General features: G+C 49.3%; 1 protein-coding gene across 1 annotated transcript in view; it reads right to left on the reverse strand.

The window, feature by feature from the left end:
* LOC144761817 (bifunctional protein GlmU-like) overlaps positions 1-17,570 on the reverse strand; it is a 352,378-nt gene that overhangs the window by 21,689 nt on the left and 313,119 nt on the right. The window contains exon 3 of the mRNA XM_078647053.1: positions 10,136-10,318. Coding sequence (XP_078503179.1) covers positions 10,136-10,318 — 183 coding nt within the window. The remainder of the gene's footprint in view (positions 1-10,135; positions 10,319-17,570) is intronic.

Genomic DNA, 17,570 nt, shown 5'->3' on the forward strand with positions numbered 1-17,570 from the left:
ATGGCAACAGTCCAGCCGAAACTGCCAAGCCAGGTCCTCTCTGCACCAGTAACATGCATCCTAGGACCGGTTTCGGGGTTTCACCCCTCTTCAGCCAGGATAGCTTGATTCCAGTGGCACAGTGAGCCAAGGACCTACGTCTGGGCATACCTGGCACACTTAGGACGAGAAAGCAAAAGACACACAATTGATGGACGGAATGCAGAACAAATCAAAGCATTCACCCCCAGTCAAGAGATCTGGGTTAAATCCATCATTCTTTTGCTCACCATGCCATCCCAGTTTAGACCTGGCCATATTCAAATCAGTCTTGACCCTGTGCCTCATGGGAACAGTCCAGCCCGAACTGCCAAGCCAGGCCCTACCTGGAGCATGGATCCAGCACAGTTTCCTGTTTGCGTCCAGTGTCCTTCCATTGGCCGCGTTCTGCTCTAGGTACTTATTTATTTTTTTATGTTTTGGCCAAGCACTCTCCTCCCCAGCCACAGTTCCCCTCCGCTGTCCGTTTTTGCCCCAGCCCCCTCCAGCCATTTTTAACCTCACCCACCCCACCGCCTTCCTCCTATCGTTGTCATTTTTCTACCCACCTCCTTATCCCGCTCCCAGTTGTTACTCATTCCTCCTGCTTGCTGTTCTAACTCCCCTGCCTGCCGTTATTTAACCCGCCACCCGCTCCCTTGTTTTGCTCGACTCCCCCCAACCCCTGAGCTGTTTCTTTACACGTTGCACTGCAGCAATGGCCTTAGGTTGTTATACAGGGGTGGAAAGTATGATGAAAAGTGACAAACCGTGCACTCCACCTTACCTAACAGAAAAAGGTACCATTCCATTTTTAGGTCGAGTCTGGGCAGTGCATGCGCTGCTCTGCAAGGTATACTGTATTGGACTATGCGCTTTAAGCCCCGCCCACTCCCCGCCCATATTTGTCATTGACTTGTGTCATTGTCCTTCGTAAATGCTGGATTGTGATTCGTAAATAGGCTCGTTAGTCTATCCTTAGCACCACCTAGTCTTCATATGTAACTTTCCACAGCGACTGGCCCTTTTACTTCGGTTATTACACGGTACGTGTTAATTAGTCTCTAAGCACTATTTCCTTTATTGAGTTTCTCTTACTGCAGACAGGACATGCACTGCTTCAGCTGGAACTGCTTGTGTTTTTTTAAAGCAGCAAGGATTCGCTTTATTTTATCTTATGTGTTTTTAAATTAACAACATGGGTGCCCGCTTTCCCCTTAACACAGGCACCCACTTTAATTACCTGGGCACCCCCTTTCAATAACATGGGCGCCCGATTTCATTTTAATACATGCATCCACTTTTAATAACAACACGGGCGTCCAGTTTCACTTTAACAAGGCGCCTGCTTTCAATCACATGGACACTCACTTTCACGGTAACCCAGGCGCCCGCTTTCACTGTAACCCAGGCCGCCCTCCTTCACTGTAACCCGGGCGCCTACTTTCAATAACAACACGGATGCCAGCGTTCACATGCCCTGCCAAATTTGGCTAATTCGGATAACAAATGCCAGGTGTTTGGAAGTTCCTTCAAGCTTCATGGCAGTGAAATGCAATGCAAATTTGCAATACAATAGGTCTCGCAATTGCGAGATTTTTACCTATTGACATTGTAAATGACAATGCTATTAATTTATGGGTTTAAAAAAACCTGCAATAATAAAAGACATTGCCATTTACAATACCAATAGATCAAAGTTTCTAAAATGCGAGACCTATTGCATTGCAAATGCTTGTTAAAGAATGCCATCCAGGAAATGAGGATCCCTTCCAAAATACATCAGCAATCACTGATTCAGTTTGCAGCAGCTTAATCATTCAGCAAGGCAGCACAGGATTTTATTGAAAAAATATTGATGACAATTGAAGAATATATCTCGAACCTCCTACCCCACCAGATGCTTGAAAGGCATTTCAGTGAGAGCAATATCTTAAGGCCTAGGACTCCGCTAAATGAATGACCAGTGCTGGTTTGCTGAATGAGTCTGCCATTGGAAACTGCAAAGAATCATTGTACTGAGTTGTATGAGCATCTAGGTGTACACAGTGGCGTAACACAGGCCCCCTGTGGTGCGCGGGAGCCCCCGAGCTGCAGGGGGCCCCCTCAGCACAGTACTCTGGCCAGAGACCACCTGATTAAATCCGGAGCTGGGGTCCCTGCATCTACCTTGTAGGTGGGCCTCCTCAAGTTTCATTGCGGCTTTGAGTCTACAACTTATTTCAACAACACCGACTTGAGAAATAGCACCATAGCACCTTCACCATGAAAAGATTTAGAATATTTCTGTGTGGAGGGGGCTGTCAAGCCAGACTGACCTGCAGCAGGACTGCCAAATGATTGATAACAAGTTGAGGCACAATGACTATGTGGCACAAAGCCCCCAGACCACAGTTGTTTGAAAAGTACTTCACTGAGAACGAGGCCCACTGCATGCACTCGGGTACTATCATACCCATGGAGTCTGGCAGTTGTGCCTAATAAGAGGCTGTGCTGGTTTGCTGAAGGAGTGTGCTGCTGGAAACATCGAGTTGAACTATTTGTGCTCGTGGCTGTCCTGCCAAGCTGCTACTGTGATCCTGTAATGAAGGATAGAAAGTCTTGAAATCTTGGTTTGGGGTAGGTACAGTTTTCTACTGACTGAAAGGACAAATGATCTTGAATGGTTCTAAGAACTCCTCTTCAGGCTCATTTTAATTTCTAATTAAGTGCTCCATATAATTAAAGGTGTGATAATGGAGATGCTTCTGCCATGTTCTAGAAGACATTATTTGAGGGTAGGTTTTTAGCCTTTAGCACTGTGGTTCTGGCTTAAAATTAGATGTTTCTGCTCTAAAGACTGCCAATTCATATTTCAGTTCCTAGTTTTATCATCTGCACTCCTGTCCTGTGGCATCCATCTCAGATCCAGTGTATCCTGGTAAAGCTCTGCCGTTTGTCACCCGTGTTATTCATGGTTTCAGCTTCTGATGAATACACAGAGGTTCCATCTAGTTTACAGGTTCCATCAAGGTGGCAAAATGTTTCAGTGCCAATCAATGATCCCAATAGTACATCAGGGAGATATTGAGCCCCTTGACCATTAATAGGATAGTGTTTGCAGCCAGCAAACTCTCATACGCAGTTAGACCCAAGATGCTAGCTTTGTAACTGTACTGATAATGCAAGCAAAATCCCAGCATCTCTAAGGAGATAAGTCCAGGACCATAAAACAATTGAAAATGTATCGGGACAGCACTCTCAGTCCCATCTCGGTTGTAGGGTGTTGGTCTATAGAGTTCAATCTCCTATGACATGGGACAGAAGTCAACATTCACTGGGCAATACCTTCTTTGTCAGGGGTAGAACCCTTTCAGCAAATAAGAGGGGGGAGGAATATGAGAACAGCACAGTCTTGACAAGGTCTGTACCAGCACATAGCCACCACCTTTAAGTAGACCAGCATTGTGTGTAGGTTTTCTTTCCACCAATAGAAAATAGTGTTGTTTTCACAGGTACCAATCTTCTAGGATATCGAGTTCACCAATCCAAATGATGCATCCTTACAACGGAACAATAAATGATCCGCTGAGGAGAAGCACCAACCGTACTTATAACAAAAAGGTTGGTATCAGGCCTGCCGGACCTCTACAAAAAAAAGCACACTGCACTTCTTTGAATATGAAGTCATGTACTTCTATGATATTGTACAAGGTATACAATTAAAAAAATGCCCTGTGACAAGTAACAAAATACCCAACAAGAAAGATGTCATGTACAAGCGAGATAATCATTTAGGCTAGTGTTTCCCAAACTGTGGGTTGTGATCCAATTTTTGCTGGGTTGTTTTTAAATTCTGTACTTTTCTTGTCACATTGGCTTTGCTTCAAAGACAGAGGTCGAATGCGAGATTATGTCCTGTAACAAAGTGCTGTTTTTTTTTGGCATGGGGATTAATGTTTACAAACTTTTTTCGCTTTGCAGTCAGAGGAAGAAGACTAAAGTGAATTATCTGACACTCTTAATGGGTTACAAGGAGTGTGAAAGGAGAGGCTGTAGGATGTCAGTTTTTGTAACACAACAACAAAATGTAAATAACTGTAAATGAACTGCTCACATTCCGCAGTTAGGAGAGCAAAAATGCAGCACTGGTTTTGCTATTCTGTGGTGTGATGAAAACAAAGGTTGTAATAGGATCAAAACAAATCAAGACACATTATTTAGTGATACACAAATGATAAATATTCACTTAAACCCAGTTTCCACACATTATCATTTGTTTGCAGTACAGTTGTATCAGTAAAACTGTATGTCTGTGCAAATTTAGTGGCCATTTCAATGAAAGATGTGGTGTCTGTAAATGACAGTGCGCAACCACATGATGCTTTAGTTAAATTAAGAAATCGCCTGCCTCATGCCCTTTAAAGATAGGTGGGTTGTGAAAAATTGCTGTTCTAAAAATTGGGCAGTGCTTCTAACAAGGTTGGAAAGCTCTGATTTAGGCTAATGCAATTGTAGTAGATATCCTTCCTCATTTCTGCATTAAGGGTAAGCTACTAGTGCAACCATTACTGATGCAACCAAGCTAAATCCATGGATTCGAATGAGCACAGTGATGACAGGAGAATGCTACCAGGAAAAGTGAAATACCAATGAGTAACTATTATTGCAAGATATTTACAAATATTAAATCTATTCCGTTAGATTCAGTAACCAATTCTTCTGTAAAATAACATTAAACTAGCATATATTTAATTCCTAAACCAAATAATTTGTCTCTTATGGGCTTTTCACCTTCATCAAAATAAGGTCGGGCAACATATTTACACAAGTATTGGCTAATACGTAAGAAAATATTGCAATAGGAGACCAGCATTACCCAAGTCAGACCTCAGCCACCAATTTGACAACTGCAAGATGCTGTGACTTAAGACAAACAAGAAAAACAGAAATTCACAGTATTATGGTAAACAAGGGACAAGTGAACTTACCAGCATCAACCACTTCTTTTAAAAAGAACTCTTGGATAAATGATTTATTTTTAAATCTGCCTCTCAAGTCCAGTTCACTCACTCGAATGGCCAAACTTGACTGGGCTTGTCATAAACATAATATGTGATGATTTGGCTAGGTGATAGACCTTATACATATCTCAATTAAGTCAGTCAGAGAAGCCTTAAAATGTACTTGTATACCAAGACTCCTAAACCTTTGCCAGACACTCAACGCAAATCTATTGAACAACACTTCAAAACTTACAAACATGCCTAATCGCTTTTATAGTATAACATTTACTATTTTATAGTATAACATTACAAGATAATGTAAGTACCAAAGTTTCAGTCACCAGGTTTTTCGGGATGTAAAAGATTACTGCCATGAATCTAACATGCCTATACTGTTTGAGCAGTAGAAATGAGTTTGAGAAGCATTGGACCTGTGTGGAGCAGTCCATAACAGGACATTTGGGACCTCATGTGGGATAATATCCTAATTCAGTACACAAAAACACTAAAGGAATGGAATACACTTAAGGTAAAGAAAAATTCAACCTCTTTTCCTCATCTTTCACACCTACCTAATACAATAAAGGTTTTTGTTCCGCACATGTGCTTACCAAGGGGAAAATAATTATTTGAACAATCCAAAATAATAACTCAACCTCCGAGCAAATGAAAGAATGAAACGTTACCATCTAACCTCATTAGAAAAACCAGTTTTAATCTACTCCAGGAACCAGTGTGCTCATCTAAAATCTATCCGTATGACCTCTACACGTAAGAAAGCATTTAATGGACCGGACTTGGCTTCCCTATACATGGGGAAGTATGAGGAAAACTGACAGATCTGGCAAAAAGATCAAGTTGAGTCAAAAACATAGTACTAGTTTACATAATACTGGTATTACTTGTTTAGCAAATATCCTGACCAACAAACCACAGCAATCCATACTTTGTAAGGCATGCCCCAGGTACCAATTCTTTAGAAGCAAGATCATTGGTGCCATAAAGGATATATTGGTTTACAGACCTCTCCGGATCCTGTTTACCCAATACCAACTGTGCGGGACACGTCTTTAAGGACAATGGGGAAACTAGATTGATACTAACTTGCACACTTGCTCATTCAGCAAATCTATTGATTGCAGCTTTGCGCTGAAGATGTCTAGAACAAACTATTATATGTGGACTTAGAAAACATGGGACATAATGTGATAAAGAAAAGTATCACTACAAGTCTAAAAAGCATTCATTATTTCTAGTACTCGGTTCTTGACTATTTGGAGAAAGATAATGGAACAGAACAACACTTTGAAGTAAAAATTCATGAGGTCAATATTTTGGTCTTCAATGATATGTTGAAGTATAGTAAAACAAAGTAGGCAATTAATGCTTATAAATATTTTACTTTGGTGAAAAAGTAACACAAAATTAGAGTAAAATATGAATACCTGAGAACCGTACTGTTCTAGCTACTGTAATTGTTAATGTGGTAGTGCTTGTACAGGACACAATCTGCCACAATCTAACATTAGTATAGAATAGTATAGGCAGCCGGTGTCTCACACTGACCATGCAAATCACCAAAAATTAACTGAAACAGGGAAGCTTCCTGCACCTGTTTCTAAAGGAAGAGGTGTCATGCTTAGGTTATGTATTGTGGTGTCATATGGAAGAAAACTGGGGAATGGAGGTGTGTATTCATTGACCATTTTTTCTATAGTGTTACTCAGCCCAAGATGAGTGTTAGTGCTCTTTACATATATATCGTAGAACAATTGAACTAAGTAGTGGCTACCCAGTGATGATGAGGGGCTGGGGATTCTATTTGGAGAGGCAACAAGGTTAAGAGTTATATGGTAAGAGAGATGTTAGGAGAGCAACATGGTAAGACATGTTGATATAATAGTACTTTGCACAGGTGAATTTCAGCATCTTCAAGTGTAGATGTTAGTGCGGGGAAATTTCTCTGGAGAGAAGCCAGATGGCAGAACTAAGAAAGCTTTCATGAATAACAAATAAATAAGAGTATTGAGATGTTCCTAAATGGAAGCAGATTATCTATATGCTGGAGGTGCATGGATATACAACTCTGTGTATGGGTTGTCTGATGAAGTGTGAGGGTTGTAGAGTGCAACAAGAGTGCTGTGGACTGATGTGAGCGCTGTGAAGTGCAACATCAGTGTTACCACATTGGCATTAAGAGATGTGTATGTAGTGTGTGTCTCAGCGTGGGTGGGTCCCCTCCCACAGACTATGCGAGAGGGCGTCATCTGTATGATTCCCAAGCCGGGTGAAGAATCAACAAATCCGGTTTGCTACAGACCCTTGACTATGATAAATATGGACAATTAAAGTCCTCTGCAAGGTGTTAGGTAATTAATTCCAACAGGTGATAGAACACAGGTCCATGAGGACTAGTATGGGTTCATACTGGGCCGTAGTTTGGCCATGAATCTCAGGAGACTCACTCATGTGCTGCACTTGGTTATGAACTGTGAGGAAGAGCTGTGATTTATTTAGAGAAGGCATTTAATACCCTGGGTTGGGCTTACCTGATTAAAGTACTTCGGTAGATGGGGTTTGGACCTAACCTTTGTGATTGAGTGCAGCTGCTCTACACGGGATCAGGCACAAGACAGGGATATCCGCTGTCTCCTTGCCTATTTGCCCTAGCACTGGATCCACTGGTACATCAGGATTAAAAGGGACATACACGACCGGGGGATAGCGATTGGAGAGTCAACACACCTGGTGTCCTTGTACAATGACGATCCACTTTCCTATCTTAAGGGGGCCTTGAACTTCACTATCGTACTTGATGCGGCTGCTGGAGCAATTTGAGGGGGAATCTCTGATCTCCGGGCCAATACACACAAGGCCTTCTGTTTTGTCTGAGGGGATTGGCTGAGCTGGAAAGGGAGAGACTCCCAGAACTGGGACTAGGTGGGAGGTACGAGGTGTATGAGTTTTGATACCTGGGAGTTCAAGCTGCATCTATGGCTTACAGACAATATGCTTATAACATGGGGAGGGTGATAGAGGGTCTCTGCGCCTAGGTGCGCTTATGGTGCACACTTCCACTCTCTATCATGGAACGGGTGGCAGTCGCCAAGATGATGCTGTTTCCATGCTGCCTATATCATCTACAAAACACCCTATGTCCCCTAAAACCGGAACTCTTTAAGCAGTTCAACCGGATCTTGGTATCACTGGTGTCGGCTCCTTCAAATGGACCAGGAGCTGAGAGGCCTGGGTCTACCAAACCTTGAACTGTACTAGCATGTGGCCCACATCCAGAATATTGACAGCCGGCCAAACAGACATGCACACTTAGAAGTGCACGTCACTTCATTTTTCCTGCCTCCCATGTTAGAATAGAACAGAATAGAAACAGATTTGTAAAGCGCGTGGTTACCCGGGAGCGTCCCAGCGCTATAGAGCAGAGAATACTGTGAGGGGAATGCCAAATTAGGAATCCTGAGGAAAGAGAAAGGTTTTAAGAAGCTTACGAAACTTCGAGCCCCGCCCCTCCCTACACACGCTGGCTCAGCCAGCAGCTGAAAAATAAAACGATGATAAAATATTGCTTTATTTTTCAGCTGCTGGCTCTGAGGCAGTAGTGCGACACTCGTCCGCCATTGCGGAGGAGCCGCCCTTGATTATTAGCATGCTATATGGCTCAGCAGCCTTGTGCTTGGGAGATGAGCGTGACCTGTCCAGGGAATGGTTTGGAGGAGGCCAGAAGAGAGGTTTTCGCAGGCGACTGTCAGTAGATAAACCTACGATATATTTACCAGTTCATATGCATGCAGCCCTCCAAGCTGGAACCTGTTCTGGCTTTCAGCAAACTGCAGGAACACAATTTCACTGCCTTCTGACCCATTTCAGGTCAACAAATTGACACATGGCACCTACTAGCCAGATTATAACATCCTCCAAATAAGAATATTAAACTATAAATAAAGCTACAAGGCATCCCTTTAGCCTTGCAGAGGTTGCTGGCTTAACACGCACTGGCGTTGCCAGTAGGTCTCGTAGAATGCAGTGCATCCTTCTTGCTGTAGTAGGGCGATTGGGTGGCTGTTGGTAATTAGAGAGTGGCCGGAGGGAAGCCGGATGGGGGCAGGAGAGCTGAGATAGCGTGTTAGGGGAGGAGAAGCCGCAGAGCGCACGCTGGGCGAAGCCCTTTGATGTGCTGTGCGGCCGTGAATGCCAGCGTGTTAGGGGAGGAGAAGTCGCAGAGCGCACGCTGGGCGAAGCCCTTTGATGTGCTGTGCGGCCGTGAATGCGCGTGCTTGTTTGCTCACGTGATTCACGTGAACTTAAAGAAAACCGCACAAACTAAACCCTTGGTTTCACAATTGTTTTCAGCACTTGAATTCTCGCTCCCTCAATGCGCTTGCGCGCATTGATAGGTCACGAGACCTAAAAAACCATGGCAGGTCATATAGCTACAATGGCAGTCCTTATCTGGCGGTGCTCAGGCCATCTATCCACGTCACCAATGCTGAAGCTTTTCTGTGGAAACAAGCTTCCATAGCAAACAAAGCCTTACAGAATGAATAAATAAATGACTGCTATCTAAGCCACTCTTTCATCCATCCATCACCTCTCCCCCTCCAACCTCTCAACCCATGACTGAGGTGGGACAGTAATTTTCCGGCCCTACAGGCTTTACTTTAAGGTACGAGCACAATCAAGTCATGCCAGTTAAAATTGCTCTAAAAATCCATATTTTTTGCCTTCCTAACTGGATTTCATACCTGTATGGACACTGAATGTGCTCCTTCAAGTGTTCAATTGACAATCTTGCTCATTTCTCATTTTCCAGGAAGTTGATATTTCAAAGTGTCAGTCCACGTATAGCAATGCATTGAGCCGAACATGATTTTGCACAACAGATGACAGATATACGAGTATATCTACTGCGGAAGTGTGTTTTTTCCAGCTGTAATTGCAGAGAAAGGCAGAGGGAACTGATTTTGGAACATCTTATGGAGTGGCCCTGATGCATTTTAATTAGATAATTAGTCAGAGAGCATTCCTATAGAAGCACTCTACGTACGACGTGCTCTCTCTCTCTCGCGCGCGCTCATCTACGCCGCCGCCAGGGCTCGAGCAGCCCCGTCAGGTACCTCATTAGTATTCGTAGCAGTGAAGTTCGCCAGTCTGAGGGTTGCTTTGGTGACGCTGCCCACACAAGTGATGACAAACGGAGCTTGCAGCTTCTTATCCTTAACAAATTTCAACAAAGCGGCGACAATCTCTTCCTCGGGTCCCAGGCGGAGGGCGTAAACAGCGAGGGCGCTGGGTCCGTCCTGCGTGAAGAAACAACACAAAACACTTGAAGCTTGTATTTTTAGCATCCCATACACCAGCTGCTTTTAAGCTTAGCGCGTTAATTTGGCAACAACAATGTATAACGTTGAATAAAAACAAAGAGCTCGCGTGTTTGAGAATAAATGATACTTGTGCCCACTTGCACCTTGGAGTTTGTAACAATAGGTTGGTTTCCTTTGATCAGCGTAGACTGGTAAGACAACCATATCAATATACATCGGATCATTGCAGGGCACAATTATTTGTAGAAAACAGTGCTTTAAATGAGCCGGTAGTGTCCGGTACTGAGTACTGAATGGAGGTTTAACACAGGAAGTAAATCGCAGAAACAAGCACTGGCAAAACCAATACATCTCGCATTTGGGACCTATTAGCTTTCTCAGTTGTTACTGGCGGAGTTGGACACCATTGAAAAAGTAAAAAAAAAAAAAAAAAGTCTCAGAGGTGGTCACGACATTCCAGAGACACGCCCAAGAGTCAGAAAGCATGCAGAATGACACATGCACAATTTGTGCTTTATTTTTTTTATTTACAGGTTCAAATGGCTCGGTAAATAAGAGGATAATAATGTTTCCAGTTCAAAAGCGCCAATTAAAAAATAAAAGGACCACATGTGTTGCGAGGCGAGGAAGGGGGAAAAGCAGAACGTGGAGGGTAAGAGAGAGAAGCAAAAGAGGGAGAGAATATGGCAGAAGCATATGAGCAAGAGTGTCAACCTGGAGCACAGGGTGGTGGGGGAAAGAAGCACACGGATGAATAAGAGTAGTGCAGCAGGGAAATACACAGGGAAAAGAAAATTACACACATAGGGAAGCAAGAGAGAAGTAGACAAGGGAGACACATAGAAAACACACACACATTCGTAGAGTACTTAGGTAAAAAAGGTAGGAGAGTGTGGGGAAGGACACGGATCAGAGAGAAAACAAATCATGAGGGGGAAGTGAAGCACATACAGGAGACAGCTGGAAACCACAAGCATGTATGTGCAGTGTTTGAGTAAAAAAGAAAAAGAAGTTGCCTAAAAGTGAGCAGTTGAAGGACGCAAGTAAAGAAGCAATGCTCTATGGGTTGGAAAATGTAGAAGGCAAGCCATCAAATAACAAGAAAGCAAATGAGAGTGACAATAAAGCGAGGGGCGTGGCTTCGACTCCGCCGAGCATGGTCGCCTGAGCTCAGAGCTCCGGGCCGATCTCGGTATTTATCCTGACCGAGAACCTCCCCGGCGGCGCCACTGACTTGGCGTGGTTCCCGACCGACGTGAAGCACCTCGGCATCGACCGGACATGAGAAGGGACTTGCGGCTGCCTTGAAATCGGCAATTGAAAGGGAGCCCGGACTGCGGCGGTCGGCCATCTTGCCGAGGGCCTACTGCGGTCCACTGATCCCTGGCCTCGATTACAGAGGGGCCGACTGGAGACCCGACCTGCGTGGCAGATCAGAAGCCGGAGCAGCCCGGGATACGGCCCATTGGCGTGGATAGACCTGGGCACCTGACGCTGGGGGCCGCGTACTGGTGGTCCCGACTGGCCAGCGGCGACGAACGGAGGTCCCGGCGAGAGGGGGCTGTGGTGTCATCACCTCCGGGCGGCGGAGTGGAGCGGTCCCGGTAGAGGGCCCCGATTTCGGCGGACCCAGCGGGGCTGCTGCTTGGAGGCGCCGCTCTGCCTTACAGCCGGCTGTTTGGCGCACTGGACCCACGGATCCCGTCGGGGGAGCAGAGCCACCTCGGAGCTGGGAGAGGGGAGTGGCGCCTGGCCCACTAGGGACACAGTGGTTGTGCTGGGCGACTAGAGGCCACCGGGTCTGCGGATTGCCCAGGATCAAACTGAGAGGGGCCCTGCCCTTGGCCCAGTGCGGACACGGGTGGTGGCGTTTTGGTGTCTACGCCACGGGCCCCGGGACTTGGGAGAACTTCTGGCCCTCCTGTGCGGCCCTCTTGTACACGGGTGAGGGCCTGGGGGCGCGTTGGTGCTCCCCCAGGATCTGCCGTCTGGGTATCCTGGCACTCACCGAGGGGCCGGGGCGGCTTAGCATCACTGGTGGACCTTGTTGACGGACGTGGGGCCTGGCGAGGGGTAGCCCCCATTGGAGCACCGGGTACCTGAGACCCAGTGGCGCTTCCTGGAGACGTCCTGTGTACGCAGTCCCGGCTCTCTGCTCAGTCAGCCTGTGGGGCGGCGGCCTCCATTACCACCCGGAGCACACCCCGAGACAGACTCTTGGCGATTGGCATAAGTGCGAGACCCGGTGGTGCACCATGGGGAAGCCACGGAAGGGAGCGGGCACAGCACCACCGGACCAGGCTGAGGACTCTCTTGAGGCCCATGAACAGCGGCCGACGGATGGCCAGGCTACAGGGCTGCAACAGCTGGACCAGATGGACCAGATCCTCAAGGCCATAGGGGACACAAGAGAGGCGCTATGCCAGGACATCGCTCAGGTCTCCACTGACCTTGGCCTCTTGAAGGCGGACCACGACAAGCTCGCTGATCGAGTCAAGGCAGGGGAGCTGATGCTGGAGACGCTGGAGCCGGCCCAGAAAACGTCGGACGCCACATTGGAGGACCTAGCGTGCAGGGTGCAGCAACTGGAAAGGAGAGTGGCTGACGCAGAAGGACGCAACAGGCGCAATAACATTCGAGTGGTGGGTCTGCCCGAAAATGTCGAAGGGGGCGACATGGTCTCATATATGGAAAATTGGCTGCGTGATGTGGTGGCCCCTGAGGGCCTGACGCCCTTCTATACCCTGGAAAGAGCTCATAGGGTTCCGGCCCGCCCTCCGTCCCCCCCGACCGGCGATAGCCCGGCTGCTACATTTTAGAGACCGGGACATTATCCTGCGGCAAGCTAGGTCGGCTGGCCCGTACAAGGTGGACAACGCATCTGTGTCTCTATTTCCCGACTATTCCCAGGAGGTCCAGCGCTGCCGCTTCTCCTTCGTCGCTGTCAAGAGAGCTCTCCGCGAAGAGGGGGTGCAGTACTCTTTGCTGTTCCCGGCGCACCTGAAGGTGCTGGTGGATGGTGTGGCGACGGTCTGCGACACACCGGACGACGCTTGGCAGTGGTTGGAACGATACCGAGCTGGCAAAGATGGCACGGGTACCTGGGCGGTGGCCACGGAGGACCGTCCGAAGCCGCGTAGGAGCAGGCGCAACCGGAGGCGAGAGCAGAACAGGCAGTCCCCTTCGGCATCGCAGACGGAACTGGAGAGGCAGGCCGCCCTTCAGGCGGTGTTGATCATCTCTGGAGTGGCGACGGAGGCCCCGGTGGTGGACTCAGGCTCCCGGTTGGGCTCTGATGAGGCGGAGCAAGGAGGTTCAGATGGGGGCTCGGAGAGGGACCCTGGGGAGCTGCCTCAGGTCACCCCACAGACTGCCAATGGACTAATGGACGAATAATTTCCAGGACGCTGAGCGAAGGACAGGAAGGGGGTGTGCTCAGCCTATGGTGGTGGCATTTCCGGGGTTGATGGGGTCTTGCTGTCTGGGGCGCTAGGAATGGCGCTGTCACCTGTTTCACTGGGGTGTTGCCGGAGCGCGCGGGGGCCCAGGTCCATTCGGTGGAGCGGTGGTGCTGCTGGGGGGGGGGGGGGGAGATCTATTCTTAGTCTGGATCGGCCTCTTACGGTGTGGTGGGTCTCTGGCTGTCCGGCCGGCTGGTGTGGAGTCACCTCCTCAATCTCACATAACTTGTGAGTCTCTGGTAGTTCCCAGAGTTTCCCTCGTTTACGGGGGTAAGGTTTGGATGGGTAACAACTGTTTGGCGCCTGTTCTGAGGGTGGGAGGGTTGGAGGGTTAGCTGGGGTTGTTACAGGTTGCAGGGGATTGTCAGTGTGCCGATGGGGTTGTCAGGGACTTGACTCCGCTATAGGCCTCTTGATGGCGGCTAGATTGGAACTGAAATGTGTTACCTGGAATGTGCGGGGGCTCAACTCCATGAAGAAGAGATATAAGGTGCATGCATACCTGGTGCGCAGGGGGGTTCAGGTAGCTTTTCTGCAGGAAACGCATTTAACACTGGCAGAGGGGCAAGCGCTGCAGCGGCGATAGAGGGGGCAACTCTTCTATACTACCTATTCTGCTCATGCTAGAGGGGTGTTGATTTGGGTGCGTGCTGGTGTCCCCTTTCAGCCCATGACGATGAGGTTGGACTCAGATGGGAGGTTTGTGGCGGTACTAGGGCGACTGGATGGCCGAGACGTTACACTTTGCAGTGTTTATGTTCCAAACTTTGATCAGGCCGCGTTCTTTTCTGCGCTGTCGAGGAGGTTGGCACCTATGCTGGTGGGCACGGTGTTCATGGGGGGGGGGGACTTTAACTCGGTGGAGGATGTGGAGATAGATCGTTCCCACCCTCCGCTGGCTCAGTCGGTGGTGCGCAGGGTGGCCAAGGCTCAGCGGAACTGGCAAGAGCCGTGGGGGCTTTTAGACGCCTGGCGGACGCATCACCCCTTCGATAGGGACTATTCGTTCTATTCCACGCCACATGATCTACACGTGCGCCTTGACACCATTCTTTGTACGACTGGGGCCCAGGAACTCACGCGCGGCAGCGAATACCTAGCGAGGACCATCTCGGATCACAACCCTTGCTTACTTACGGTCCTCTGGTCTAGACAGCGGCAGCCGATCCCCACATGGCGGCTGAACCCACTGGCACTGGAAGACCCGATATTCCACGCTGACGTGCGGGAGTGCATTGAGCGTTACTTTCACGAGAACACAGGTACCGCGACCACTAGAGCGATCGAGTGGGACGCCTTTAAGGTGGTGGTACGAGGCGCGTGCCTCTCGTCCTCGGCGGGGGTACATAGGACACTATTGGCCGATGTAGAGCGGGAGGAGACCTCACTGCGGCAGGCGGAGAGGGACGGCCACGCGGAGGGGGGCAATAAGGAGGAAGTGCTGGCAGCTCGGGAGCGAGTCGCCGTCCAAGTGGAGAGGCTCCGCTGCCATGATTACCGGGATTACATGGTCCGAGCAAACGCCGAGAGGGACCGGGTCGGTTCGCTGTTGGCGTGGCTGGCCAACCCTCAATCTAGGGGTTCGCCAATACTATCGCTGACCACACCGGCCGGGGACTTGGTTCATTCACAGCAGGAAATTAATGACCAGTTTCTGGCTTATTACTCGGAACTCTATCGGAGCAGACTGTCGGCGCTACCGGCTGGATTGGATGCCTTCCTGGATGAGGCCCAGTTGCCGCAGCTCAACTCGGAGCAGGGAACTGCGCTGGGTGCAGCTATCACCCTGGGGGAGATCAGAGCGGCGGTTAAACACATGGCCAGGAAGAAAACACCAGGGGGTGACGGACTCCCGGTGGAATTCTACACCGCGTATATTGACCTCCTAGCACCTCACCTACATCAGGTGTATGGTGAGGCGTGGGAATGGGGCAGGTTGCCAGTGTCGACGAGGGAGGCAATTATAGTGCCCTTATTGAAGAAAGACGGGCTTCCTACGGCTAGAACGGCGTACCGCCCGCTCTCGATGCTCACTGTGGATTATAAGGTACTGAGCAGGATCCTGGCCACGCGGTTATCTGACCATATGTGCTCGCTGGTGCACCCGGACCAGTCGGGCTTCATCCCCACGCGGAACACCCCGACGTGTATACGGCGCCTGATACGGGTCATGCAGTTATCGAAAAGGCGTTCGATAGTGTGGAGTGGCCGTATCTGTTCTGCGTGCTTCTTCGGTTCGGGTTAGGGGACGGCTTCGTCCGCTGGACGCGGTTGTTGTATGAGTCCGCTACTGCTAGGGTCCGCACGGGCCACTCAATATCTGCGGCATGCTCAGTGGAAAGAGGCACCCGACAGGGTTGCTCTTTGTCCCTGCTCCTCTTCGCTTTGGCGATTGAGCCTCTGGCAGCGCGGGCTCGACAGGGTCGGTATTATGAGGGGGTGTCACTGCGTGGCGTTTCGCATTATATTTCCTTGTATGCCGACGACCTCCTGATGTACTTAGCTGATGTGGACGCCTCGGTGTGGGGTGCACGGGCCTTGCTCCGAGAGTTCGGGGACTTGTCGGGGCTACGTGTTAACTGGTCCAAGACCTGTCTATTCCCCTTGACCCCCCGTTGTATCCAACCTGCGGAGCTCGAGGGATTACGCTGGGAATCAGAGTGCCTGCCATACCTCGGAGTCTACATTTATCACACCCACTCGCTCCTATATGAAGGGAATGTGGGCAGAGCCCTGAGGGGCATTAGAGGCAGTGTGGGGTTTTGGCGCACTCTCCCGTTATCTGTGGCCGGACGTATCGCGCTGCTGAAGATGGTGGCCCTTCCGCGCCTGCTTTATTTTTTTTCGCACGCTGCCGGTGTGGATCCCGCTCTCTTTTTTCCGGATGCTGCGGTCAATGGTGATAGGTTTTATCTGGGGCTCTGGCAGGAGACGTGTAGCTTTCAACACCTTACTTAGGTCCCGGGAGGAAGGCGGCCTGGCGGTGCCGGGATTTGAGTGGTATTACCTGGCGGCGCAGCTACAGTGGCTCACGCAGGCTGTGGCGCGGGAGTTTAGAGGCCCGGACGGCCCGCAGGGTCGGATTATACAGCGACATGTCCTGTCCTTCATCGTGCTCCAGCAGGGGCTTCGGTTGGACCAGCTGACTTTGGAGGAGCGCACCCTTCGCCAATGCTGGCTTCGTAGCCAAAAGCGGGCGGGATGTCATATTCCTTATGCGCCGGAGATCCCCTTGGGCATGTGTACTGCCCTCCCACATGGTGGGGACTGGTCGGCACTGGCCACCTGGGAGGATTGCGGGGTCCACATGATAGGGGACCTGTATAGGGATGGTGCTCTGCTGTCGTTTCACGACCTGCAAGAGGCCTTCGATCTGCCGAGGGGTGACTTTTTGCTCCATGCGGCTCTAGTGACTGGGATTCAGAAACGCTGGAAGATGGGGCTGGTAGAACCTCCCACGTCGTTGGGCTGCCAGTACGTTGTGATGGCGGCTGGCACTTATAAGGCTATCACCTGCCTATACCGGAGACTGGCACTAGATGGACCACCCCCCCTGGATAGGTTGCGGGAGCGCTGGGAGGGAAACATCGGTCGGCAGATACCGGAGTCGACCTGGCCCCAGCTTGTACGTAGGGCCTGGAAGGGCACGCGCAATGTTAGGTTCCAACTGGTTCAATACTTCACTCTACATAGGGCGTATTGGACGCCGGCCAAAATCCAACGGGTCTTTGGAGGCGCGCATTCGGTCTGTCCTCACTGCGATACGG

This window comes from Lissotriton helveticus, chromosome 6, assembly GCF_964261635.1.
Source record: "Lissotriton helveticus chromosome 6, aLisHel1.1, whole genome shotgun sequence".
NCBI lineage: Eukaryota > Metazoa > Chordata > Amphibia > Caudata > Salamandridae > Lissotriton > Lissotriton helveticus.